At 42.1% G+C, this 26,876-nt stretch overlaps 2 protein-coding genes, 1 long non-coding RNA gene and 1 pseudogene across 5 annotated transcripts; 2 read left to right on the top strand and 2 right to left on the bottom strand.

The window, feature by feature from the left end:
* Positions 1–1,932: 1,932 nt before the first annotated feature.
* Positions 1,933–2,844, bottom strand: LOC111258345. Its single transcript, XM_022829549.1, has one exon. It carries the CDS (start codon positions 2,842–2,844, stop codon positions 1,933–1,935), a length of 912 nt encoding a protein of 303 aa, XP_022685284.1.
* A 90-nt stretch (positions 2,845–2,934) lies between these two features.
* Positions 2,935–5,213, top strand: LOC111258265 (annotated as a pseudogene).
* Positions 5,214–8,299: 3,086 nt separating this feature from the next.
* On the bottom strand, positions 8,300–10,187 carry LOC101774565. Its single transcript, XR_215694.3, has 2 exons — positions 9,434–10,187; positions 8,300–8,711 (listed from the first exon to the last, which is right to left on the bottom strand). It is a non-coding gene; the product is annotated as an uncharacterized LOC101774565 (long non-coding RNA).
* A 362-nt stretch (positions 10,188–10,549) lies between these two features.
* Positions 10,550–24,897, top strand: LOC101773616 (mannose/glucose-specific lectin). 3 transcript variants are annotated; one of them, XM_012848578.2, is made up of 14 exons: positions 10,550–10,672; positions 11,471–11,636; positions 12,301–12,406; positions 15,352–15,571; positions 15,708–15,834; positions 16,471–16,692; positions 20,614–20,811; positions 21,402–21,641; positions 21,725–21,802; positions 21,866–21,928; positions 22,016–22,213; positions 23,478–23,741; positions 23,821–24,018; positions 24,279–24,897. In XM_012848578.2, the coding sequence occupies exons 2-14, from the start codon at positions 11,478–11,480 to the stop codon at positions 24,522–24,524; spliced, it is 2,319 nt and encodes a 772-aa protein (XP_012704032.1). In that variant the 5' UTR covers positions 10,550–10,672; positions 11,471–11,477; the 3' UTR covers positions 24,525–24,897. The 3 variants fall into 3 exon arrangements, with proteins under 3 accessions (XP_012704032.1, XP_004979670.1, XP_012704033.1); XM_004979613.2 differs by having other exon boundaries at positions 12,148–12,406; XM_012848579.2 differs by having other exon boundaries at positions 12,134–12,406.
* Positions 24,898–26,876: the final 1,979 nt, after the last annotated feature.

Genomic DNA, 26,876 nt, shown 5'->3' with positions numbered 1-26,876 from the left:
TCACAACATTTCCCATTAGGTTTCTCCATCAACCTAATAAATTCAAAGGCGCAAAGAAAGTATGAAACATCTATCACCGATTTACTCCCTCCGTCCCAATGAACGATTCACATGGTTTGACATACTCCTCTAGCTATTGGGCCTCCACGTTTGTTATTGGTTTTATAAATAGCCTACGTTTAATACTCCTAATTAGTATCTAAATATTGATGTGACATTTGCTTAAAAATAAGCAAAGGGAACCAAACGCCTAAGTCTAGGTGTTTGGTTTGGGTTGCTTATATGATTGGTATTGACATATTTACCCCTGCCATCCCATTTTCCTACCCCTGAAAATGGCCCAGCTCCTACCCCTTGGTTTGGGCAGCGGCGGGGTGCGAGCGGCGGGCGGCCGGCGGCGGGCGCGCGGCGCGGAGGCGGGCGGGCGGCGGGCGGGTGGGAGCGGCGGCGGCGGGCGGGAGCAGCCGACGAGATGGAAAATGGGCGGCGGGCTCGAGCCCACTGGACGCGCCGCCTGCTTCTCCCCCGACGGGCGCCGAAGGCTCGATTCGTACAGCGGGCGCCCCTCCGCTCGTCCAGATCCAGCGACGGCGCGGGAGGAGGAGCAAGGAGATCCAGCGGGCGGGCGGGCGGGAGATCCAGCGGGCGGGCGGGCGGGAGATCCAGCGGGCGGGCGGCGCAGGAGCGGGCGGCGAGCGGCGAGCGGCGCGAAGGCGGACGGCGAGCGGGCGGCGGGCGGGCGGGAGCGGCGGCGGTCGGGCGAGCGCGGAGGCAGGCGGCGAGCTGGCGGCGGGCGGGCGGGAGCGGCGGCGGGCGGCGCGCAGGCGGGCGGCGGCCGGCGGAAGCGGCGCCAGGCAGTGGTGACGGGAGAGAGAAGAGAGAAAGGGGAGAGAGGAGAGAGAATGAGGGTAGGAGGAGTAAAAGTGCTCCATAAGCAACTATAAGCAACCCAAAAGTTTGCTTATATGCTTATGCATAAGCAACTTATAAGCAACTTCTTATAAGCAAGAGTGTTTGGATTATAAGCAACTTATTTGCTTATTTATAAGTTGCTTATAATAAGCAATGCTAACCAAACAGGCCCTTTGCTCTCTGACAGCCTGTGAGGAAAAACGTTAATGCATGCAGCTTGCCGTACGTTATCGAGATGACTGAACAGTGAGTGTAGCAGGGGCCAATAGGTGACATGGACAGCACTGACCTTGTATTTAATTTCCCAGGCAAAGACGCCTGGGAGGACGGAGGCAGCGACGATAAGGACGACCATGACGAGCTGGTCATTAGCCGTTGGGTCGACGAACCTGCTGGTTCCTCCAGCCTCAGAAGTCACAAGAAGTTTGCTGAACCCTCCTTCAATTCTTCCGGATAATTGGCAAGCTTTAACTTTTTATTATGGGAGCTCCCTTTATGTCTTTTGGCCTTGGCCGCGTGAGAAGTTGGTATTCACCGTGGCATGGGTTGAAGAGTCTAACAGTTGCGAAAACTTGGGGAGGGGGATTCTTGCTTCGATGTTCAGCTCTGTCGATAGCTGCACACTTTTGCGGAAAAAGTAAAAAAGATGGCACACGGTTCGACACATGAGACGCGCAGGCAACATGCATCTACGGGAAAAATATTTTATATTTCACAAGTGAGATTACATGCCCACCTCATCAAAAAACCTCACTCCCCGCTTGAGGAAAAAGAGTATGGACTGTAGTTTTTTCTTATAAAAGGAAGAATATACCTGTCATCTAGAAAAGCTTTTGGTAGTTGGCTCATCACCACGAAGCCCTTCTGGTCTTTGGATGGAGGCGACTAGAATGGGCATGCTACAACCTGGTCGTGAGTAGTACATGGGGTCGACGAACCCGGTCGGTTTGCTCTTTAATTTCCTTTTCTTACCCGATACGGTGGCAAGCTCGCTCTGATAGTGTTTGCTTATGGGCGTCATCACAGGGCCCGCTGAGCCAGACTTCCTTCAGACCATCTAGATGCCGCAGGGCGCAGGCCATGGATCTGCAGTGACGACACGCGCGGGCACCGAATCCTCAGCACCGTAATAATATGATGCATTCCGTGGGCAAATGTTATTTTAGCCTGTAACTTGGAGCTGCAAGAAATCTCGAGGTGCGCGGCGCGGACCGAGAATTGCATTGGAGCATACCATCTTGGAGCTCTGACAGAAAAAGACATAGCTAGATTTCCTCGATGTAGGTTTGGAAGGAGGAATATCTCCTCTTGCGCTAACTTAGTCTTATGTAATCTCAATTTTCTGAGATTCCAAAGGTTCTTGATCCACACTGGCAACCTGCAGTCATCCAAGTACAACTTGAGGCTCCCCAGCCGCAGGCTCTTGATAGTTTCCTCGGAGAAGCCCCCCAAGCAGTTGGCTTCGTTGAGCTGCCCCTGCACGTGCAGTGACAAGGATTGCACACATGGTTGAGACGTGAGACGATGGCTGAAAAGAGCTTGTCGGCGTTGTTTTGTTCTGGTTGATGCCCGACACTCCAAGCTTGTGCAGTTGGGTAACGTTCTTGAGCTCCTCCAGAACGCCCTCGCGGCAGCGCTGATGTTAACAACATCCAGAGTGTGCATGGTGGAAAGGTTCCGCCCAATCCCTCGAGGAACCTTGACGCCATTATGAGAGCCATCATCAAGTCGGTGCTGCTGCTGCTGTATGAACAACCAGTTTAGCACCAGAGTTGCACCCGGCCTGCTATCTGCTGCTGGTGGTGATGATGTAACTAATAATGGTGAGTTCTCTGCTTCTGGTGGTGGTGATGTTGGATGTTCTGATGATGATGGGTTATCCGCTGCTGCTGGTTGTGGTGAGTCTTGTACCATGCCGGCATCATTGTCCATGGTTACGGTGCTGCCAGCACGAACGTATTGCAGCTTCTCTAGCTTAATGATGCTCTTTGGTGCTTGGTTACAGATGTCTCCCTGATATCCAGAGTTTGGAGCTGCTTCAAATCTCCCAAGGAATCCAGCAGATGAGTGATTTCAATGTTTTGTAGTTACCTCGATTCACACGATTTTAATTCAATGTTTATATACCTAATCATTAAATTGTCTTGTAGTTTTGTGCACTGCTTTGCACTGTGCTCTTAGCTAGATGCTACAAAATTTAAGGATAATGAAAAACATGTCCAAACCAAATAAATTAAGATTTAGTTTGTACATAAGCATATGTAGAATAGAGAACATTATGTTGGGAACTCCCACCACATAATAAACCTTCATTTTTCTATTGTAGCATCTCCGATTTAACCTTTTTGTGAGAGCTGGGCCTTTTATAGGATACTGAGTATTACATATTGATTGTCTACTAAATTTGGAACCGACTGCAATGGCCTGTCCGGTATTGGTGCAACCCAATCGAGTACCTGGCTTCTAAGTTATGCTCTAAACACAAAAACGCCGCTTAATGCTTTACTTCTCATGTCAGGGCCCAAGAGCAAGATTTGGGCGATGGCCATAGTTGTTCCTCTAGTGGCAGCACTTATGTGCTTCATTTTTGGCTTTGGATGGATGAGAAGGCACAGACCAGGTTAGTTGTGTGTGAAATTACCGTTCTACTAACTACTATGCTACTATTACCTGCATGCAGTCATCAAGTTTTTGTTTGCAAATTTGTAACTTATACGACCATACAACTGTTAACACAGGTAAATGGAGTTTAATGGATAGATTGAAAGTGAATGTGCACCAAGATGAAGAACTGGAATTGGGAATAGAAGGGAGCAATTCAATGTTCACGTTTTTCAGCTTTTCTCAAGTTTTGGAAGCCAGAAAAAACTTCTCGGTAGAAAATAAACTTGGGCAAGGTGGCTTTGGTCCTGTATACAAGGTAGAGAATGTGTGGGATAACATAGAGAGAAAGGAACTAAAACTCATGCTCCATGAGAAATTGTGAAGACTGATTTTATATGTCATTCAAGTTAGTTTGCTTCTGGTAGAGAAGATTGTCAACAAAAAGACCATATCAATGGTCAAGAAAATGTAACACTTTTTACTGGTTAAGCTTCCTGATGGATTGGAGATAGCAATTAAGAGACTTGCTTCACATTCAGGACAAGGTTTCAGAGAGTTCAAAAATGAAGTCCAGCTGATTGCCAAACTCCAGCACAGAAATCTGGTTAGGCTCTTGGGATGTTGCTCTCAAGGGGAGGAAAAAATTCTGGTCTATGAATATTTGCCAAATAAAAGCTTGGATTTCTTTATTCTTCGGTACTATATATATCGAACAATTATGCATCCTGGGTACTTTTCTAGTTTTTCTGTTGCATTTACTCTTAGTTAATGTGCAGATGAAACAAGAAGAAGCTTACTTAGCTGGAATAAACGTCTAATCATAATTGAAGCAACAGCAGAAGAGCTTCTATATTTGCATAAATACTCTAGATTACCCATTATACATAGAGATGTAAAAGCAAGCAACATTCTCTTGGACTCTGAAATGAACCCTAAATTTTCAGATTTTGGCCTTGCTAAAATGTTTAGCTCAAATGACACAGAAGGAAACACTTAAAGGGTGGTTGGAACATAGTAAGCTTTGTTTGCCAAATAAGTTCCTTATTGCTATAAGTTGATAAATGACAACAAGCTGAAATAAGAACTTTTTCTTGTTTATTGTCTTGTGTGTGCCCTTCTAGTGGTTACATGGCCCCAGAATGCTTCAGGAGGTATCTACTCAATAAAATCTGATGTGTTCAGCTTCGGTGTGCTAATTCTAGAGATCATCATTGGAAAAAACAAATTCAGGTTTCCAGCAATACGGAGACTTTTTGAACCTTCTTGGATACGTGAGTCTTCTCCAGATATTTTCACATTTGTAAATTTGTTCTGTTTATACAGTAAGTTATAAGCTTGAAATGTGTAATTTATGATTAACATTTTCATAGGCATGGCAGCTGTGGAGTGAGGGAAGGTGGTTTCAACTTGTGGACGCATCATTTGTTGCGGCGAGTCATCAAACACTATAAATCATGAGATGCATAAACATCGCGCTCCTGTGTGTGCAAGAGAATGCTGCTGATAGGCCCACAATGTCAGGTGTGGTTGGGATGCTAAGCAGCGTAAGCATGATCCTGCCTGAGCCTAAACACCCAGCATATTTCCATGTAAGGGTGGCCAAGGAAGAGGAATCGACATCTGCAGAGCCATGTAGTGCTAATGATGTAACTATCTAGCCTACAAGGTAGATAATAGTTTCTTTTTCAGATGTGATGTTTTAGCATGATGACTACATTTGAGATTACTTGTGTCAACTGCTCTGAGAATCTGATTCAACTTTGGAACTATATATGCATATTGAATGCTATTTTCTTTCGTAGAAATTTGGATCAGGGAAATGTTACTATTGCCATCTTTTCTACATCAAAACTATTGCAGAGAACACTCTGTTCCTCTGTTCTGTATATACCATGTTCTCCATTTTCAAGTTAAAGCACGCACATGAGTACATGACCTAGTAATAATGCCCGGCTGGTATCAGGACCTGCTACGAATAGGCCTCACTGTAACCTACGGATTTCATAGGAATTTAGCAGCAAAATGCAGCTCATTGCATTTCTTTTAGGGCTAAAGAAGCGCATTGCATTGTGGCCTAAGAGGATAATACAATGAGATCAATTGGCAATTTGGCACTGAAAAAAATACACGTACAGGATTAGAGACTACTATGCAGCAAGGCACTTACGCGAAGACGTCCTACGCCGCAGACTTGGCCCCCTTGAAGGCTATGGTCCCCGCCCGCTGCTATTGAAGATCCGCCACAGCCGGAAGAGGATCCGCCGGCGATGCCCCGCGCACGCGACTTGGTGACTACGTACTTCCAGGAGAGTGCACGGGCCGGGTCAAATTCATTATTGGTGTTGCAACACTGAATATAGGCCCATTTTCAGGTCCGAAATCCAATACTAACTGCCAAACGCGCGAGAGGGAGCTCTGGGAACACTGAATACAGGTCCATTTCCGGTTCGAAATCCAACAAACTATCAACCATCAGCCGGCCCATTTAAGACTTGGCAATGTTAGTGAGAGAAGCGAAATGCTCTAATGCAAGAACCGTCTTCACGTATGATTCTCTCCTAATGAAGATTGAAGTAATTTGTAATGTTAATTTCTACATCCGACGAAGGTGAATGGATGACAACCATAAAATAGAAATTAAATCTGGCAATTGGCACGTTCACAGAGATGAGTAAATTTTAGAACGTACATACGACAACATAACAATTTTTTAAAGGAGACAACAAAGAAATTTATTATGGAATATTGGTACTTACTCGATTGTTCGAGGGGTAACTATCATGGTTGCTAGTGAAGACCGGCTGGGTTTACGAGCGAATGAGAAAAAGGGTAACCAGTGCAATTATGTGATGAAAAATGATTAGTTTATGAGCAAACTAGCAAAGCTCATCGAAGCTCTTGCCTGAGGGACTCCGTCAGGACGTGGATGTCACTGACGTACCCTAAGTCAACCAATAAAGCCTAGGACGTTATCTATGGTTGCACGAGCACATATATGTTTTCAGAACCATATCTTCCTCGTAAAAAATTCCAATATCCAATGCAAATTACCCGTTCTACCGGTCTGACAGGTTTCCGAAAACCGTGACTCCGTGAGATCGGTTTGGCCTGATTGCCTAGCAAATCCAAGGTAATGTCAATTTTAGTCGTTAGCCCGCACAGGTGTTTCGAGGATGTCAATCCCCTTGTTAGATATGAATCGAAGAAGAGTCTGCCGCCCCCGACGCTGCTGCTCTCATGGTGCGAGAGGACCCACACGTTCTGCATTGTCGACTTGACGTTGCCTTCCTACGACGGCAGGCGCCTCGATTGCATGTGCACACCCCGGCGCTAGCTGGTGCTTGGTCTGTATTGACGTTGATGCAACTACACTTTGTGCGCTTCGATTTAAGGACCAGGCTAGCTGTTCGATCGGCTAGGTATTCGCCCGCCTGCGTGGCCGTCGTCGTCGTCGTCTCCGGTTTCCCTGCTGTGGTGCTGGTGCTAGCTAGCGCTTCTCCTCCATCCTCTCTGTCTCCCTTGGGCGTGCGATCGATTCTCCGGTGGCCGCCGGTGAGACATATTTACTTTGTTTCTAATTTAGCATTCCAAATCGATTTGGATTTCGCTGGTTCCTTTTCCATTTGTACATATTTTTGTTGTTCGACGTACATGGACCTTTATTAATAATTTCTCCATGTGGACAGTAAGTACGATCTCCAGCATCATGTTTAATTTGCGGATGTTGAGGAACGTAATAAGCGAGTTCGTTCCACCAACAAGTTAATATTAAGATTCTTCTTCTAATTATATTCTTATTACGATCGACTAGCTAGAGAAGATCAAGGTTATTAGCTAGTATATATCGTCATCCTATGGATCGTATCGTCTGACGCTACAATGAATCCAACCGATGAAGCCTCATGATAGGATTCCAGAATCGTGCGTTTTTGGGTAGAACCAAACACAGCTAGCAGATCCGACGAATGGACACATAGAATTCAATCAACCTCATTAGTTAAAATTATGAAGCTAATTGGAAACATATAATCAACTCAATTCTATATTACATTAAAATAACAAACATACCACTGTAATGGTTATAATATGACTATAGAATTTTATTTAAAAAATAATCCATCTCTAATTTATTTCTCTCTCTTCCCTCCTCTCTCTTCTAAGTCTAGATGTAGATCTAGATGACAACCTAATGAAGCTAGAAATAATGGATAGAAGTTGAAAAAAAAGGTTGGAATAGCACAAACTCATCTTATATTTCCACCTCCTCCAAAGAAATTAAGAGCAAAATATTCACCCTTAAATTTGGTGTTTTTGGAGTTTTTCCCAAGCTCCTCTGAGGCATGCTCCAAATGGAAGGTTGGTTGGGTAACAAGCCGTCCGCAACCTTATCTAGACGGGATCTGTGTCAGCATAAATCAATTCTGGTGTAGTGATTGGTGATTTCAATGGTCTGACGGTTTTAGAAATCACCAAATGTGTTTCGAGAATGTCAACCCCTTGTTAGGGCACGTACAATAGTTTAGACAGCTGCTGTCTATGAACTATGCCATGTCACACATAGACAACTAAAAAGACAACATGTACAGTGAGTTGTCTATTTAGCTGTATGCAAGCATTTAATCCATTCATTGAGTTGGTAATCAAAGTATGCATTTGATCTTTGTAGCCATTTTGGTGCTTGAATGAGAGAATGTATGGTATATTCAAATAAGTTGCATGAGTCTTTTAGAGAAGCATAAATATATTATATATTTATATCAATAGGTACTCCGAATTCATGATATGATATAGTAAAGTCGTAATACCATTGCAATGCAGGTCTAATTTTGATTTTGCCCATAATTGACCTTTGCAATACATAATATGATCAATCAAGAAACAGCAGCACTTACAATCACTACCAATCAGGATCCAGAATCACAAAATGCTTCTGGTAGAGACTAAAGGAATCTACATTGTAGCGAGCCCAAGGTTCATAAGCAATCCTCAATGGAGCCAGGTCACCGGTGTGGCCATCCTGCAGTACTCAAACTCCAAAGGCAAAGCTTCTGGCCCCCTCCCTGATGCTCCAAATGAGTACTACTCCATCAACCAGGCATTTGAATATGAACACTAGACAAACCTGTAAAGGTGTACCTGTGGCCATAACACCTTGCTATTTGTGATAGAATGTAAGCTTGAGCGCTCCTGTCAGCCTGAATCAACAAAATTAGCTCTTTGATGACATAACCAAAGAGAATAAAGTTAACTGTAGCATCTTTCCCCAAAACCCTGGGACCTGGTTCTTAGACTGTCATGTGATATTTGTAAAGAGGAGCCATATGAATACATTAGGCATGGAAACTAAACCAGCAAAGTCTTGTGAGAAGTGTTATCAATTTATTATGAATGCCAAGGTAGTCGTGCAGCTCATGCAGGACATGAAGCATCTCTAGTCGTCGTACCTCCTTGTAAAGCAGTATCTGAAAATTAAGTTACCTATTCAATTTTTTTTTTACATTTCAGCACATTACGGTTCATTTAGATTCATACATTAACCCTGATCGAAAACTGAATTTCGTCATAATTCTGCTCTTTAGAATACCAATCCATGGAGGAAGATGCAGTAGCATATGCTCGAAGAGAAGAAAAACTGTAACTGGTAGGTAGATTTATACCACGGTGGGAATAATGTTGTAATAATAATACATAAAAGAATTAATTTTAGGTGGTGACCCCTTAGCACAAATGTGGTGGTGAGTTCAGAACACTAACTACTCCTCATGAACGCAGGTCACATAATCAGCATCAATGAACATAAATCTTAATAAAAAATGAAATCAAGGAGCAGATGCAGGAAAATCGGTGGCACCTTTCTTAATGCTGAACAATCCACCCAAATTAAATAATTGATCAAACAATGTGAACGTGTGCTTACCTGCTGGAACTCTCATCACAGCAGCTAGGGGAAAAAAGCACAGGAGGCGGCGTCGAATCGACCTCGCACAGCCGCAGCGGCCTCCGCCGTTGCCAAATCGAGGTGCTCCGCCGCCGAATCGACTCCCGTCGTAACTGAATCGAGGTCCCCCGGAAGCAATGTGAATCGACCTCCGCTGCCCGCTGAACCAACCTCCGCCGTAGCCAAATCGAGCTCTCCCGTCGCTGGATCGAACTGCTGCGTCCAAATCGAGGCCCGTCGTCTGACGAATCGACCAGCGACTCGAAGCAAGGCGAGCAGCAGCAAGGGAATCAAGCGCCCCCTTGGGAGGCCACGGGCGGCGCGGGAGGAGGGGAGCATGTCCGCCGGCGGCGAGATCTGAGGAGGAGCGAGCGGGAGGAGACAGGGAAGTGTCGCAGTCGCGAGCCTTGGCGCCAAAGGGGAAAAGCGCGCATGCAGCCCCGCGCGCAGCGGATCCTCGCCACCATCGACGACCGGCAGCGCGTCGCACAACGAGTCGCGCGCGTCGTCGCCAGCCGTGGGAGCACGAGCCGGTGCCGTAGACGAACGAGACGACGGCGCCCCTCTCTTTCTTCAGTTAATGCGCGCCACAGAGGACTAAAATGCTGACGTGGACACACGCAGACGGCAGCCGGCTCGCCGTTGTACGTGCCCTTAGGTATGAATCGACGAAGAGTCTGCCGGCGCTGCTGTCGTCAACGCTCATGGTGCGAGGACCCACACGTTCCGCATTGCCGACCTGACGTCGATCGCCTTCCTACCACAGTGACCGCCTCGATTGGATGTAGACCCCGGTGCTAGCTGGTGGTCTGCCTTGACGTTGATGTAACTGCACTTTCTTGGAAGACGCCGGTGTACTGCCTCCATTATTAGAAAGGAACATCAGTAGCCCATCATAAAAGAAAGAAAGGAACATCAGTACGGTTTTTTCCAAAAAAAAAACAAATCGACCAAGAATTGTTGGTAGCAACTTTCATGCTGTCGCGATGCAGATGCATGAACGGAAACGCGTAGCCTCGTAGGCCCGTACGCGGACCACGGATAATTGAACGTTGACAGCACCGGGATTCTGCGCCTCGATTTAAGGACCAGCAGGTTCGGTATTCTCGCCCGCCTGCGTCGTCGTCGTCTTTGCTCCGGTTTTCCTGCCGTGGTGCTGGCGCTCCTCCGCCTCCATCCTATCTCCGTCGGACGTGCAAATTCTCCGGTCGCCGGCCGGTGAGACTTTTATTTTGTTTTTAATTTTGAAATTAAGCTATGCATGTGTCGACGGATTCTTGGGGTTCCGGTCGAACTCTATGGAATTTCATATCTGACGACCCCTCTTCTTCTCCATCCTACTTCATCCCCTCATGATCTCCAAGTCCGGCAAGTTCCATTAGCTCCGATCCAATACATTAGGCTTTTGGGTTTGGAGGTTTGAGAGATTCGATGTACCCCAGCTATAGAGGGAACTCTAAGGAGGCCGTAGCCCGACGGTGGGTGGGGAGGTGTGGCAATGGGTCGCGAGCGTCGTCGAGGAAAGGTTGCAGCACCGGTGGCGGTGCCGCCGCTGGAGCTGGACGGGACGGGGGTGGAGGTGGGGGAGCACGGGGAGACGGAGCGCCGAGAAGAAAGAGATGGGGTGGATGAGGGTGGCCTGGGCAGCGGTAATGGTGACTATGTATAGGTCCTGTTAAAAGTTATGTATCTAGAACAAATAGTAATTTGGGAAGGAGGAGTACCATTTAATTTTAGCACACAAAATCAATTTGGAATTATCTTGTTCATATATAATTTCGGTGTGGGTCCACAAATGCACGCATATGGCCAATCATGAGCTGTAGATGTACTTATTTATGTTTTTTTACGGTGTGAACTCTCATTTTAAATGTTTGGCAATAGGATGTGATGTCATTTGTTCGTTTGGAGATTGGGTTGATTTTGCGAAATCTTATCCGTATATACTGCCACTGTTTATTATTGCCTTGCAGAAGAGAGAAACACATTTGACCTTCTTCTTGAAACGTTTTACAGATAAGAAATGGATACTCAAGATGATATCTATGACACTCTCGAAGACATGGTATGTGATGAAATAGGAGAGCCATTGAGGCTTAGGCTACACCTCTTGCAAGCCATCACAAACAACTTCTCTGAGGAGAACCTTATTGGCCGCGGTGGATATGGCGAAGTTTACAAGGTACGTGGGACTTTTTTTTCCTAATTGCAAAAAAATTTAAGTTTTACAATAAAAATCATTCCATTCTATAATTAGTTCACTTTCTTCATCTGACCGAACAAAATTTTGACATGATTTACATCTCAAAGCATTCAGTATGGGGCAATACACTATCAAGGTCTTACTAGCTAGAAGGAAAAGAAAGGGCTAGCAGATCATCGCCACACAGAACTGAGTCCCCCTTATGAGCTGTGCAAATTGCCATCATGAAAAAGTTTTGGGATAGTGTCAATACATCCTCCACCAGAAAGAGCCGGCATGCTTCGTAGTGTCAATGATCTAGTCTATTTAAATATAATATTTATGCTCACAAGACATTCACCAAAATAAATGACCAAATATTTTATCGGAGTTTATAGATTATTTATTTTTAGTCATTCTACCTTTTTTCTATTAAATAGATAAATGCTCCTGGAAATATAATATTACACAATAGTCAATAATTAAGGAAGGTATAGTTGAAATCACACAGGGAGTCCTTGGAACAACTGGCTTTGTTGCTGTCAAGAAGTTATACTCATCTTATGCAATCGAAGATGAAACATTTAATCGCGAGGTTGGTTGTCTGATGAAGATTAGGCACCACAACATAGTCTGGTTTGTTGGGTACTGTGCTGACACGCAGGTAGAGGTGGTGCCACAAGGAGTGAAAAATATTTTCGCGGAAACACGAGAAAAATTACTTTGCTTCAAGTATTTGCGTAATGGAAGCCTTGGCAAGCATCTTACAGGTATGACTGTGGAACAAACATGTGATCTAGTCACTCAGAATGGATGGATTTTCTTTTCTAAGTACAACGTCCAGTTCAAAATACTTTATGTTTTTTATTTAGCATGTTTTTTTATGTGCACACGTTTAAACACTACTTTCTATACTTGAATGCGTTTTAAATATCTAACAAATTTATGAGACTTTGGTTGTTCTTTCCAAGACAAATTTAGACTGATATTTTAAAACTTAGTGATTGTTCGAGTTTTACAAATTTGACTACATGATGTTCAAACTGTCAAGTATTTAACACAAGTATATTGGTAAGTAGGACATATTCTAGAGCTATTAAAATGTAAATTAAAGTTGTACAGCTGCGAAATTAGTTCTACAACAAACCTCAAAAAAAGTGTTTTATTCACAGGATATTTGACTAATCGATTTTGCCTAGATCGCTGCACAAATACATAGCTTTTGTGCTCGAACACTGAAACATGGGAAAACACCATTATGAATCATTTTTATCCATGCATAGAACATAATATATGCTGAAACATAGATAATGGCGCAATATTCAATTTACCATTTGGTGTTTTATGGATTTTTATAGATTGTTTTCATCATATTTTGTTCGGCGTTCCTGGCCCCAACCTGAAATGATTTTGGAAACCCAAGCAAATAATTCCAAAAAATCATTTAAATTCACAAGTATCAGATTAGAGCATTATATCATTTTGCAAATTTTGAAGAGATTTTAATTTGTGATTTGAGGGTAGTGGTAGAAAACTCGGCATTAGTCCTGGATGGTAGGCCTCAAATCTCTCTAAAATCTATCCAGGATAAAATTTTCAAGACGAAAGGGGGGAGGGGGGTCTTTAGTCCCTGATCGTTTAACCGGGATTAAAGGGCATCCATGCATGCGCCTGCATGGCGCATGCACGTACCCTTTAGTACTAAGACTTTTTTTTAATAAAATCAAATTAGTATTTATAAAATTACTATATATACATTTCTTAGTATACTATACAATTTTTAGCATATTATACAAATCAAACTAGTATTTAAACAATTACTATATATACAAAAATTTGTCCCGGTCATTCCTAGGATCCTCCCGTCGAGGTGTTGCTCGGTGCGTCTAATGAACGTCCGTCGTAATAAAATTCTCTCGCTGAATTTATCACCTCGTCCACTAGGAATCCCATGAGACCTTCACATATTGCCCATATTCTCTCCTTCTCCAAGATTCTATGTTGAATATTCCACATCTGTAATTTGGAAATATGTGTTACACAAATACTTAAATATAAGGAGCTAGAAAATAATTAATTATTAATAAATTTATTTTACCTACTTTCTGCTCATGCGGCGTAATCATGGCCTTGGGTTCCACAAAACTGTATAGGAACTCACAGACGTAGTATTCACATAGAAATATTCGTGTTATAGAATATACAAAATGTGCAAACTTCATACGTACTGGGAAGTTGGAGATGTAGAAGACATGAAGAAGAACATTTGGTTTGTACTTCATGATCTCCATCATTACTGTGCTATTTCAACTATTTGGTTTGTATGGTGGTGTATCCTAATCCTTACTGTTCTATTTTCTTACACCTACAATTTATTTACCTTAATTTTATTGCAATGACTAAATATTAAAAATACATTTACTATATTTTTTTTCATACCTAATATTGATCAAGTTCTTTTAACTAATATGAATCGTATTTAACAAGTAAGCTATCCATCACATTCTAGCTCAAAAACATGTATAAATAAAAATTATTTTCATTCTCCCTCATTCTAAAAAAACTCATTTTTCTCCCTCTCTAAAGCATAAAACAAAGCATAATAATAATAAATGAAGGGAGGATGAATTAGCTAACCTTTACAACACTTTGGATGAGTGAAATCTCCACGGAAATAAGGAAAAAATTCGGGCAACATCTTCCTTAGGGTTGCTTCGTCGTCATGGAGAGGAGGGCGAATGTCTCTGGTGGAGCCGAGTGGCTCGGGCTGGAGGAGAAAAAAGAGGTCTCTGTATGGTGATTTTATAGGGGAGGAGATTTTGTCCCGGTTCAAAATTCCAACCGGGATAAAAAAAACAAATTTGTCTCGGTTGGTAGTTAAGTCCCGATTGGAAACTCCAACCAGGACAAAAGCGGCCCTTTTATCCCAGTTGGAATTACCAACCGGGAGTAAACTTTTTGTCCCAGTTGGAGTTACCAACCATGACAAAAGGAGGAGGCGTCGGTGCAAATTTTCCAACCGTTACAATCGGGACTAAAGGGGGGCTTGAGCCCCGATTGTAAATACCAACCGGGACTAAAGCTCCGCCCCCGTGCTGGCCTTCGGTGGGTCGCCACTTTTAGTCACGGGGCAAATATTAACCGGGATAAAAGGGGTGGATGGAAGGTGAGTTCTTTATTGGTGGGGGAAAAATGCATACTGGTCCCTTCCCACAGGATCCCGTTGATAAAAGTCACGTTCTGCATGTAAATCGACTAATCTACTGTCCTGTAAATAAAATCACACTCTTTTGCTGTATGTCGTAGTCAAATTTCCACAAAGAAATTGAGGTACCTTCTCTTGTCATCAGGGTGGCGGAAAAACATGTTACCAAGCAGCCACTGGCCCACTATCATAGATAGAATTATGGCCTTATGTTGAAAAAGTGTAATGGGCTTGTTATGCCAAAGTAACAAGGTTTAGTCAACATATTAATTTTTATACGCTCTGCATTCCAAGTTATAGCTCACTTTAGATTTTGTCCTAAGTCTAAATTTTAAGTTTGACTAAATTTATAGAAAAATATACCAATATCTAAAGTTATATTTTTCTAAAAATTTATGAAAGTTAAAAAAGTTTGACTTAGGATACTGTTTTTAGTGAAAATATCTGGATATTTATTTTTTTAGCATTGTTGACATATGTTGATTGATATTCATGTGTCTATTTATGTAGTCGAACCTTGTGGGCTTCAATGGCGTGTTTGTTACCAAATAATAAAAGGAATTTGTCTCGGTTTGGATTATCTGCATGAGAGGCACATAGTTCATCTAGATCTCAAACCAGATAATATATTGCTTGATGATGGCATGGTGCCCAAAATTGCGGATTTTGGTCTGTCAAGGCTCTTAAATAAAGAAAGCCGCACAATCACTGAAAAGATATGTGGAACACGGTGAGCTAAGTCTATAATTTCCCTGAGAGAGGTTCATATATAGTTAATCATGCATACTATCTGTCCATATGTTTTTTCCTGGTGTCAGCTTTCAGTTTGGATCCCACCTTGACATTGTCGTTTTCCATGCATGCAGGGGATACATGGCACCCGAGTACATAGACAGTGGAGTAATCACAGTCAAGGCAGACATATATAGTTTGGGTGTGATAATTGGACACATGGTGAAGGGACGTAACACCGGAGCTACGTCTGACCAAGATGTATGCTTTAGCTTTGTCCTAAGTCAAACCTGTCTAACTTTGACAAAGTTTGTAGAAAACATATATATTAACATTTACAACATCAAATTATTAAATATACAATGAAATTAAATATGTCTTGATAGTGTATTCTTCTGTAAATTTGTTCAAATTTAGTTTGATATAGGATAAAATTAAAGAAACATATAATTTAGAATGCTTATTAGCATCATGCACATCAATTAGATGCCATGTAGGACTTTTTTCTAACTTAACGAATTAATAAAGAGAGAAAAACATGTACCGTCGTGGAGATACAGCTTTGGCACGAAATCCCACGATTGGAAAGCGGACCTAGCTTTGGGATGGAATTGTTTCATATGATACTTGTCTTGGGTCCACTACCATAGACACAATCAAACAATAATTAATTGTCTTGTGTGACTATAAGGAAAAAAACCTATGATACTATGCATTATTAGAGTTTATCATATTTGTATTAGTATTTGACATGACAACCTTGGATATTGTAACAGGATACAATGCACTGAGACTAGCCTAATTGATCACTCCCTTTACATAAATAATTATAGTTAAAACAACCAGTATTTTGTTTTCAATGTTTTTTTAGTAATGAGATACATTATTCCTAGTCAGGTACTGGTGAGCTGGATGACTAGGCTCGTAAAGGATTCATCACAGATGAAGGAGACGCAATTGGACATTGGCTACCAGCAAATAAAAGCATGCATCGAGATATCACAGAGGTGCACGCAGCCTAAACCAGAGGATAGGCCATCTATGCCTGATATCCTATGTATGCTGGAGGAAACGGAAGCAGCAAACCGATCTGCCGTTGGGTCTGCTCCAAATGGCCGGGTAAGTAGGTATCAACTTGCATGATAATATAAACTAGTGGCTTCTAGATAACACAGAAAAAGAGCATTAATCTGGCTGAAACAGTTGCAAAAAGTTAATTACCTGTTGTATTTTCCTTTCAATCGGTCTTCCTTTCATGACCACCACAACTTCCGGGCATCAAATTTGTTAATTCCCAATGGGGAGTTTCATTTCGCACTACAAGATATTTAATTTGATGAATAAAACAAAGCCTTCCAATGCATAGTTTCACTTCGTAGTTTTATAGGCTGGTAGCCATTGCATTTAATTACGATGCACATGATCATACGAAATGAAACTCTCTAGCTCCAATGCTGGTTTCAACAGGTTTCATAGTTTTGGATACAATGCATACATAGTTTCATCATGATGAAACTGCTACCTTCTCTCTCTTCATAATTATCATGCCATGTTAGCAGAATTGTTGATGTGTCACGCCATTAAATAAGAATGAAACTCATATGAAACGACCTCCATTGGGAATAGCCTTACTAATATAGTCAACTACCAGGAAAACTGAATTTCTTAAGACTTGGCACTACTTTACAGATACTCTATTCAAATGGTTAAAAAAACACATACCAACTTGGTTTTTGAACAATCAAAGATTTTGCAAGGTATAATGGTATGCTATGAAATAAGGGTAAAAAAACTCATCTGATACAACAAGTATCCCAGGTGGTTCTATTCTGAGGCCCTTAGAATACACTACGGGAAACTTTAAATTTGCCGAGTGTTTACTTTTTGCCGAGTGTTTTTTTTCGGACACTCGGCAAACAAGCTCTTCGCCGAGTGCCAAGCCAAAAACACTCGGCAAAAAAAAAACACTCGGCAAATCGTGGCTTTGCCGAGTGTCAAATAAAAAACACTCGGCAAAGCCCCCTCTTTGCCGAGTGTCAAAAAAAACACTCGGCAAAGATGGGGTTTGCCGAGTGTCAAAAAAAACACTCGGCAAAGAGGGGGGTTTGCCGAGTGTTTTTTTTTGACACTCGGCAAAAAAATAATTTTTTTTCCTCTTTTCACCATGAAATTTTTTCTACTCCCCACATACAACATGTGGTACTCCATGTTAAAATTTGGTATATTTTTGAATTTATTTGCTATATTTAATTAATTAATTGCATTTCAAGGGAATTTTTGGTATAAGTCAAATTTGAACTGCAAGTGATTCAAATTATGGAATAAAATGAGTAGAAAAATGATATTCATGTTATTTGGACCAATTTGAGACCTGACCCATGAAATGAAAAGAAATTTCGAACATCTTGTTCAGGAAACACGATCATGAGCGTGTCGCAGTAGTATTTTTAAATTGTAAAAAAAACAATCAAAGTCTGAAAATCTTAAGATTTGTCATGATGTGATGATATAATACGTGGAGGCTGTGGAAAAAAATTGAGAAGGTTTTGCACATTTCATCATGTACGATGATTACAAACCGAAGCATCTCAGAAGAAGAATAGTAACTTTAAGAAGGATTCGATAAAATTTAGAGTCGAAGTGACGGTCGAGTTCGGTTTGACTACAAAACTTTTTGTATAGTCAGTAGAAAACCTATATTGATTTGTGTGAAAATTTGGTATTTTTTTGAAACTGTTGGATATTTTTTAAATTTTTTTTAAAAAACGTTTGCCGAGTGTCCTACGCTGGACACTCGGCAAAGAAAACTCTTTACCGAGTGTCCACGTAGGACACTCGGCAAACTATCCGCCCGGCCCCTCAATTAAATAAGTGCCTCCGGCCGGCCTGACTCCCCTCACTGCGCCCTCTCTCCCAACACCCGGCGCCCTCACTGCCTCACTGCCTCCTCTCTCCCTCCTCTCTCCCATGCCGCCCGGCGCCCCCCGCCGCCGCCCGGCGGCCCCGGCCCCGCCGCCGCCCGGCGCCCCCCGCCGCCGCCCCGCGCTCCCGGATCCGCCGCCGCCGGCCGGATCCTCCGCCGCCCGCCGGATCCTCCGCCGCCCCGGCCCCCGGATCCGCCGCCCCGGCCTCCGGATCCGCCGCCGCCCTCCGGATCCGCCGCCGCCCGCCGGATCCTCCGCCGCCCCGGCCCCCGGATCCGCCGCCCCGGCCTCCGGATCCGCCGCCGCCCGCCGGATCCGCCGCCGCCCGCCGGATCCTCCGCCGCCCCGGCCCTCGGATCCGCCGCCCCGGCCTCCGGATCCTCCGCCGCCCGCCGGATCCTCCGCCGCCCGCCGCCCCGGCCCCCGGATCCTCCGCCGCCGCCGCCCCGGCCCCCGGATCCGCCGCCGCCCGGCGCACGGCGCCCCCGGATCCGCCGCCCGCCCGTCCCCTCCACCGGATCCGCCGGCGCCGGGGCCTGAAGAGAAGAGGAGAGGATGGTGGCGGCGGCGGCGGCGGCGGCGGCGGCGGAGCAGTGGCGGTGCGTGATTTTTTTTTTTATTTTTTCAATAAGTGTTCGCCGAGTGTTTTCTGGGCACTCGGCAAAGTCTTTGCCGAGTGCCCGACACAAGACACTCGGCGAACTAGTGTTTGCCGACTCTAGATTTGCCGTGTGCCGTTTGCCGAGTGTTACACTCGGCAAACGGTTCGCCGAGGGTATTCTGCCCTTCGCCGAGTGCCCCTGGCACTCGGCAATTTGACTGTGTCCGGTAGTGATACTGACCTAGTCTACCCACATGATTGTGCGCGACAAGTTGGAAGTCATGTGATTTTCATGCTAAATAAATACACACACATGCAATTCCTAGGATTGGAAAAGAACAGCTTCATACTCTGTATAAAGTTTAATTAATTACTAACCATCCCATCTTTGTGCGATATTTCTTTCCTTGCGAGTCTTGTTCTCTATGTAGTGGGAATTTGATCGATTTTAGATGTTTGAAAGGTAGTTGTTTCACATAAAATGGATTTTTGTACCTTTAATTTTAGTTTGGATCTTAAATTTGAGATTTTTAGCTGGCATGTGGGATCAAAATTATAGGTTTACTTTGTTTTTTATGCATTCCTTTGGATTTTGTACATATGTACGCCCATATTTAAACTTAGAAAGGATTACTATGCATCTTAGCAATTTCATATTGATTGGGAAAAAGAAACTAAATTACTTTTTTGCAAGAAAAAACATAATTAACTAATAAATAATCTCAATAATAGATTGCTTCATTCATATATATAATTTACATTATTGAATAATAATTACACTAGAATTATTTCTAATACATAGCATCGTCTCTTGGTGCGCCACAGTGGTGATGAAGTTAGCATCACAGAGTTATTCAGCTAGAAGAATATAAGGTTGTATTATATAAATCATAATCCTAGTGCTCTTATGATGATCCCTCCATGCTTCTCCTCCGCAACAGTAAAAATAATTTTTGGAGACATCAGATAGTTGAAACGAGCTATTGCCCTTGGAAATAGTCAAGAGGCTCAACGGCAACCATTAATGAAATTGGTTCATTATAAAAAACCATAAACATAAAAAGAAAATTAAAAAATAAAAATATATATAAGACAGTATGTTAGATAACTTTTGCCATTGGTAAATAGTAACGTAGACATGTTTTCTACTAACCATCGGTTAATTTCATAAGACATATTTTTCTCTATGGAACCATCTCTATAAGGTTGTTTCATACATGATACATATTTACAAATTCAGACATTCATACAAAAATTACACATTCCATACATCTTTCAAACTTAAGCCACATCTTGTGCAAAGATTAACGTTTCATATACATATCTTTCTAAGCTGAGACAACAACACATCATACACATCTAGAAAGTGCACGTTTATATAAGTAGTAGACTTCAGCACGGATATTTTAATGTTCCATTCCATAAATGCATTTAGCCATATATCTCTATTGTAGTGTCAATTTATCTTGTTTTCTTCCATTTCACTTAATTTTAATGTTAATTTGTGTCCCTCAGCTTAAGCTTGCTAAATTTGGGCCATGGGGTGGAGCTGGAGGGAAGCCACGAGACGTCAAAATTGCACCCTACCGTTTGGACAGCGTAACAATCAGCAGTGGAGTTGTCATCGATTCGATCCAGTTTTCATACACTGACCACGATGGCCAGTATCACACTATAGGCCCTTGGGGCGGCTTTGGCGGCAACACTAACTCAGTGAGTGTGGAAAGAACCCCTTCCGTTCAAATACAAATGATATTATTTAGATGTGTGCAACATAAAAAGTTAAATTGTTTAAGCTTATTGGGTGACTACATCTAAATTCACAGACAGCTAAGATATTTTGCTGAAATGGCAAGTAATTAAATAAGAGAGAGAAACATAAGCAATATCTACATGGGGTTACATCTTGGGTACGTGAAAACAAAGAAATTACGCACATATTTTGGTCCCTTTGGCACGACCACAACTTCTAAAATAATTAACTTTTCTTATGTATTTGTAAGGCTTGTATCAATCTCTCTCCATATAGCATGGTATTCGATGAGTGTGCTATGAAACAATGGTTTGGAAGTAGCCTAACATTTGGACTCACTGGGGAGAAGCATAAGTAAAAACTAGGATTTTTTTTGAAACATTCTGAAATTATAATCTGAGATACCATTTTTATGTACCTCCTATGTTGTACTCGTGGTAAATCTTGATATCTCCCTAAGGTGGTACGGCTAAAAGTTATTACCTGAGTATTCATATTTGTCTGAAGGATATTTCATTAATGTGAAATATTGTTTTTCTTTCTCTTGCAGTTTCATCTAGGTCCTTCGGAGTTTCTGATAGGAGTATCAGGATCAATCGGCTCATTCAATGGTCTCAAAAAAGTTATAACATCGCTTACATTTGTCACCAATGCTCGTAGCTATGGACCATTTGGAAGAGCGCGAGGAAGACCGTTCCACATTCAAGTGCAGAGCCATGGCTGCATTGTTGGTTTCTTTGGTCATTCTAGGAGATATCTCGAAGCAATCGGTTTCTATACGGACCAAGATGTACTATTAATTTATTTCATATTGGTTTTACTTTATGATTTATGTTTTCAATTCTAATATATACTTAATTGATTTACTTCAAGGCTAGGGTCACCTCAAATGGGCCTTGGCGTGGAGATGGAGGGGTTCATCATGATAACACAGTAAAACCACATTACCTGGTAAGAAAAACAATTTTCAGTGCAACTTTCATGATCAATTCACTGGAGTATTTAATTATACAGGACCACAACGGCCAGCAGTGCACTGCAGGTCCATCTGGAGGATGTGGAGGTAGCGCTCGTAAGGTTAGCGTTAGCCATTGTGAAATAGCTCCAAAATCCATCTAAAGATAATTTTCTTTTATAATTTTGAATATTATCGGTGTGCCTCAGCTTGAGCTGTCCAAATTTGGTCCATGGGGTGGAGATGGAGGAGAGTCAAAAGACATCAAAATACCACCCTACCGTTTGGACAGCATTACAATTAGCAGTGGAGTTATCATCGATTCGATCGATTTTTCGTACACCGACCACGATGGCCTGTACCACACTACAGGCCCTTGGGGCGGCCATGGGGGGAACAACAACACGGTGAGTGTGAAGGGAATAACTCTTTCCTAAATAACTACATATGAATGATGTTGTTTAGACGTGTGCAACGCAAAGTTAAATTTGCATTTCTAGAGGTCATCATTATTTAAAGCTGGGGCACTAAATATCAAGACATGCATGCCAGCATGCACATAACCGAGGCAGCTAACTATCTTGATTCTATGACTCCTAAGGTTATTCACCACTGCATTGTATAATGCCACTCTCTCCAAAACTCTCATGTCATACAAATAAAAGTATAATAGAACTCGTCCAATGTGTAGCATATTAGTGATGTTTTTAGGAACCTTCAGTCAATTAACTGTTGCATGTGTGTATCCAAGACAATGTGTCATAAGCTTACACATGGTTTCTTACCCTTGGTTATGGACCGAAAGCTCTCTCTCTCTTATTTAATTCCTTGTTGAATCAGAAAAAAAATGTACGTAGCAGTGTTGTGCACTAGAAATAGACAAGGTGCTATGTGGATCCACCCAACTAAAGTTTAACTGTTGGGGACAACAAGCTAATAGCTAAACTTTATATGGGCGGTAGGTAAGACACTAGCTAAACTTTAGCTATGGATACAAATAGGTTTTTAGCTGAAGTTTAGCCAGCTAAAGTTTAGTTGGTGAGATCCAAATAGGGTCTAAGGCTACTGCCACTGGCCATGGACACAATATTGTAGACACTAATTTTGTGCCACCTAGAATATTTTGTTGCCATGGTAAGTAATGAAATAGGAATGGTATTTATAACCAGTATCTTGATGAGTTAAATCATATCCACAATCAATACATCAATTAATTGACTTATGGTTACTACAGAGGAATCATATCCACAATCAATACATCAATTAATTGACTTATGGTTACTACAGAGGAATATAATAATAGTATGATACATGTATTGGAAGGGGTATATCATTCCCTCTACATATGGTATTTCATCTTTGGAGAGTGTGCTATGAATGAATGTATTGGGAGTAACCTAGTGGTAACATTTAGACTCCTGTATAATTCTAGAAATAGCCTAGGGTTTTATCTTTCTGAGAGATTCCATTTTCTAAAAAAATCTTCGTGAGAGATTTGTAAATTATAAGTTAATACAAGGTACTAAAATGTTTCACTTGAGCTGCCAAATTTTCATACCAACTATGTTCTGCTAATGGTAAATCTTGTTAACCCTCCAAGGAGCTATGACTACTAGTCATAGTTATGAGGATATATTTCCATGTGAAATATTGTTTCTCTTTCTCTTGCAGTTTAAGCTAGGACCTTCGGAGTTTCTGACAGGAGTATCAGGATCAATCGGTTCATTCAACACTCTAGTAAACGTTATAACATCGCTTACGTTTGTCACCAACGTTCGTAATTATGGACCATTTGGAAAAGGGCGGGGACCACATTTCCACATTCCAATGGAGAGCAATGGCTGCATCGTTGGTTTCTTTGGGCGTGCAGGGCGATATCTCGATGCAATTGGTGTCTACACAAACCATGAGATGGAAAGAATTGGACTTGAAGAGGTACTGATTTACTACATATTAGTTTTATTTTATAATTTTTAGTTTCATTCTAATGTTATTTTAATCGGTTTAATTCTAGCCTGGGGTCGCCAGGATAGGGCCTTGGGGTGGAGATCGAGGGGTTCTTCATGACATCACAGTAACACCACATCACCTGGAAAGAGTGACAATTTTTAGTGGAACTATCATAGATTCACTTGAGTTTTTATACAGTGACCATGACGGCAAGCAGCACACTGCAGGTCCATGGGGCGGCTGTGGAGGTGGCGGTCGTAAGGTTAGCACTAATTAATCCTGTTGAAATCTACGGGATATGCAATGTGGACTAGATTGTTGTTCCATCTACAGGTCGTTTGTTTTTTTTCCCGCATGGTTCATTACTTTCATTCCATTCCATGCCAGGTGAAAAATGTCTCATTCCTGGGTCGTACAGAAACTTATTCCCTTCTCTTAATTAAACACATGCAGCGAACCTTCTAGAGAAATGAATAACCAGCATCTTAACCAGTACACTAATTTTTCTTTTCCTTTTTGCAGATTCGTTTTGACCCTTCAGAGTTTATAGTGAAAGTTTCCGGAACATTTTGTGCATGGCATGGAGTTAAAAATGTTCTATCTTCTCTTACACTTGTGACCAACACAGGCAGATCATATGGGCCTTATGGAACAGAGTTTGGAACTGCTTTCCACGTTCCGGAGCAGAGCAATAGCAGAATTGTTGGCTTTTTCGCGCACGGAGAAGATTACATCGAAGCAATTGGCGCCTATGTTCGCACTCTGTAACAGTCTGTGCTGTTCTATGCTGTTTCTCCATGACCAGTGATGTCTTGTCTTGGTTGCGAAAGAGAGAGTCAAAATGTTGGCAATTGGCTGCAGTACATCAAGACCCTTGCTTCATGTATCCATTTGCCTGAATATTTGAGCTCTGGCTGCATAGTCCGGTTTCTGCAATGTTCTTGAGTTGCAATTTCAGTAGGGTCCATTGAACTTGTTGCGCCCAACTGATGTCTAGTCATTTTTGTATGCTCTGTAAACTGGTGTCCTCGCACACTTGTTTCTCTGATTCTCTGTAGGGTTACATCTTTGGCAACACTGCACTCGTTACTGGAAATACTGGCTTTTAAACAAAGAATCATCTAGTGCCTAAGATTGTGTACTCCTGTTACTACTGGCTCCGTAACTTTAAAGAATGGCATGAATTCCTACGTAGTACTCTCCTTCAACTTCCTGTCCACTCCTTGTCTACACTACGATGTGGGGTGGGGCGCGATAGAAGAGCAGAGCTTGGGTATAGCACTTGACAAAGGATAGAATCGACGCCTTAGAACTAACGAATCTGCAGTTCTGCACTACTGGTCCATTGATCGCCGCAAAACCAACTGATGATTGGTAGGTTAGGTAGACTGTCACATACTCTGATACTCGCATGGGTGTCGGACAGCTATTATATTCAATCACACAACTTACCTCTTAAAGAAATCTAACACGGATGCCACGGTTTGGATTATGAATTAATTTGCTGTCAAGCAGCGATAGGTGCAGACCTACACCGCTTAAATTAAATAAAGGACGTGGCAAGTATCCAAACCTCATGAAAGAGTTTGGCAAACTGTATAAACTGAGGGTCCTCGAGAGATGTCACTTGATACATGAGACAGGAGACAAAGGGAACCTTCGCTCAAGTGTCTATGCAATCTGAAGGAACTCCAAACACTCCACATTTTTGCTGCAGATGTGTCTCTGGATTTCATGTTGGGAAATGATTGTTGCTGGACACCTCCACATCTCCAAAGACTTACGGCAGGAATGATATACACTATGGGGGTATATCATTCCTCTTCATAAGGCATGACATCTTTCGAGAGCTAGCGATGAAAGAATGGACTGCACTACGGGAAACTTTAAATTTACCGAGTGTTTTATTTTTGCCGAGTGTTTTTTTTCGGACACTCGGCAAACAAGCTCTTCGCCGAGTGCCAAGCTAAAAACACTCGGCAAAAAAAAACACTCGGCAAATAGTGGCTTTGCCGAGTGTCAAATAAAAAACACTCGGCAAAGAGGGGGGTTTGCCGAGTGTCAAAAAAAAACACTCGGCAAAGAGGGGGGTTTGCCTAGTGTTTTTTTTGACACTCGGCAAAAAAATAATTTTTTTTCTCTTTTCACCATGAAATTTTTTCTACTCCCCACATACAACATTTGGTACTCCATGTTAAAATTTGGTATATTTTTTAATTTATTTGCTATATTTAATTAATTAATTGCATTTCAAGGGAATTTTTGGTATAAGTCAAATTTGAACTGCAAGTGATTCAAATTATGGAAAAAAATGAGTAGAAAAATGATATTCATGTTATTTGGACCAATTTGAGACCTGACCCATGAAATGAAAAGAAATTTCAAACATCTTGTTCAGGAAACACGACCATGAACGTGTCGCAGTAGTATTTTTAAATTGTAAAAAAAACAATCAAAGTCTCAAAATCTTAAGATTTGTCATGATGTGATGATATAATGCGTGGAGGCTGTGGAAAAAAATTGAGAAGGTTTTGCACATTTCATCATGTACGATGATTACAAATCGAAGCATCTCAGAAGAAAAATAGTAACTTTAAGAAGGATTCAATAAAATTTAGAGTCGAAGTGACGGTCGAGTTCGGTTTGACTACAAAACTTTTTGTATAGTCAGTAGAAAAGCTATATTGATTCGTGTGAAAATTTGGTATTTTTTAAAAACTGTTGGATATTTTTTAAATTTTTTTCAAAAAACGTTTGCCGAGTGAGTGGAGTGGACTACTAGAGTGTGCTGAAGCGAGAGGGGGGTTTCTGCCACATATTGCAACTCTTTTTTTTTTTCAGGGCCGTAAATATCTGCCAATTTAGGGCCTGTTTGGATATACCCTCATAACTTTAAGGACACTCATAAAGTTTAGAGCTAGAATTGGTAGTCCTAAGGGCTGATGGATCTATAAAGTCACGGGCCTTCTGACAGATCGGTGAGGGGAAATGACTTTTTGTACGCATTTTATGTATTAATTCTTACTATGAGGTATCTCATCCATTAGAAATACATGATACCTGCCTCTAGGGATAAACCTTGAACGAGGGGCCGATGCAATGAAACGAAGTAAGGTTTAG

This window comes from Setaria italica, chromosome VIII (assembly GCF_000263155.2).
Source record: "Setaria italica strain Yugu1 chromosome VIII, Setaria_italica_v2.0, whole genome shotgun sequence".
NCBI classification, from domain to species: Eukaryota; Viridiplantae; Streptophyta; class Magnoliopsida; order Poales; family Poaceae; genus Setaria; species Setaria italica.
This window is presented reverse-complemented; position numbering and strand designations above follow the sequence as displayed.

Coding starts and splice junctions, on each gene's coding strand:
- LOC101773616 (XM_004979613.2), top strand. CDS start 11,478: ATGGATACTCAAGATGATATCTATGACACTCTCGAAGACATGGTATGT. Junction 15,572..15,707: donor GAAAAGATATGTGGAACACG/GTGAGCTAAGTC, acceptor CCATGCATGCAG/GGGATACATGGCACCCGAGT. Junction 22,214..23,477: donor ATGGGGGGAACAACAACACG/GTGAGTGTGAAG, acceptor TTTCTCTTGCAG/TTTAAGCTAGGACCTTCGGA.
- LOC111258345 (XM_022829549.1), bottom strand. CDS start 2,844: ATGGACAATGATGCCGGCATGGTACAAGACTCACCACAACCAGCAGCA.